The sequence below is a fragment of the Chrysochloris asiatica genome, unplaced genomic scaffold, assembly GCF_000296735.1.
Source record: "Chrysochloris asiatica unplaced genomic scaffold, ChrAsi1.0 scaffold00168, whole genome shotgun sequence".
Classification (NCBI taxonomy): domain Eukaryota; kingdom Metazoa; phylum Chordata; class Mammalia; order Afrosoricida; family Chrysochloridae; genus Chrysochloris; species Chrysochloris asiatica.
The window spans coordinates 2189907-2191066 of NW_006408686.1; the positions used below are offsets into that span (position 1 = coordinate 2189907).

At 40.9% G+C, this 1160-nt stretch overlaps 1 protein-coding gene across 1 annotated transcript in view; it reads right to left on the reverse strand.

The window, feature by feature from the left end:
- Positions 1-1160, reverse strand: part of LOC102838772 (zinc finger protein 234-like) — a 9911-nt gene that overhangs the window by 2238 nt on the left and 6513 nt on the right. Inside the window, exon 4 of the mRNA XM_006871498.1 lies at positions 367-459. Coding sequence (XP_006871560.1) covers positions 367-459 — 93 coding nt within the window. The remainder of the gene's footprint in view (positions 1-366; positions 460-1160) is intronic.

The following is a 1160-nucleotide window of genomic DNA, read 5'->3' on the forward strand; positions in this document are numbered from 1 at the left end:
AACAATATACTTTACATATACAGGAGTCCTCGTGTGGCGCTGTGGGTGAATGCGTGGGACTGCAGAGTCGGTTTGAACTGCAAGGTTGGTGGCTCAAGCTCACCAGCTGCTCCGTGGAAACCCTATACGGGGTCACTATGGGTTGGAACCAACTCGATGGCACTTACTAACCACAACATACTTTGCAAACAGAGGCTAGTAGGAGGACCCAACTAGGTTTTAACTGTAAAAATAATGCATGTATAGGGTGGCATCTGACCTCTCCTAACTTCACAAGGGAGAGAGAGAATCAGTCCAAGGTGGATTCCTTTGAGATGAAGGTCACATACTCGAACCCTGCAACGTTTTTGCCCATTCTGCACTAACTATTTCTCTTCCGGCATTCTCTCCATCTCCTCTGGCTTTGATGTGCTGCGATAACCTCAGAGAACTCAGACAATACTCACACTTATGAGGTTTATTAGGGCAGTGTTGTTATTGTTGTTAAGGGCCACATCAAGTTGGTTCCGACTCATAGAGACCTTGTATAGGGTTTCTGAGGAACTGCTGTTGAGTTTGAACTGTTACCCTTGGGGTTCAAAGCAACCTTGAGGGTGTATGGGTTGGAACCAACTCAATGGCACTCACTAACAACCTACTTTACATACTGATAACATCACAATTGAATCCAGCATACGTCTTTATCAAACACATTTGTTCATTCACAATGCACAAACAAAGCAGTTTCCTATTTATATGCCGAATGAGAAGACTTACATGCTTTATGATAGTATACTGACCCTGTATAGGGTTGCTAAGGTGTAGCTGATGACTTTGAACTGCCAACCTGTGGCTCAAACCAACCTTGGGATCCCGTGCTTTATCCCATAGCATCACACCAAGACTCCTTATGATAATGTAAAGCAAAACAGAATTTGAAATAGTACTCATTTTTAATCTATCACAGTTAGGCCACATACTACAATATAACATAAAGCAAATCATATAATGCAGCTTAAATGTAACAGATTAAAATTAGCACTATTTCGTATTTTGTCCTGCGTGACTTAATGTTTCCCAGAATGTTGATGTTCACTACAAAATGAAAACATATTTTAAGGAATTAGAAAATGAAAAAAATCACACAGAAAGCTTCTTTCCACAGGAAAATACTAACAGTG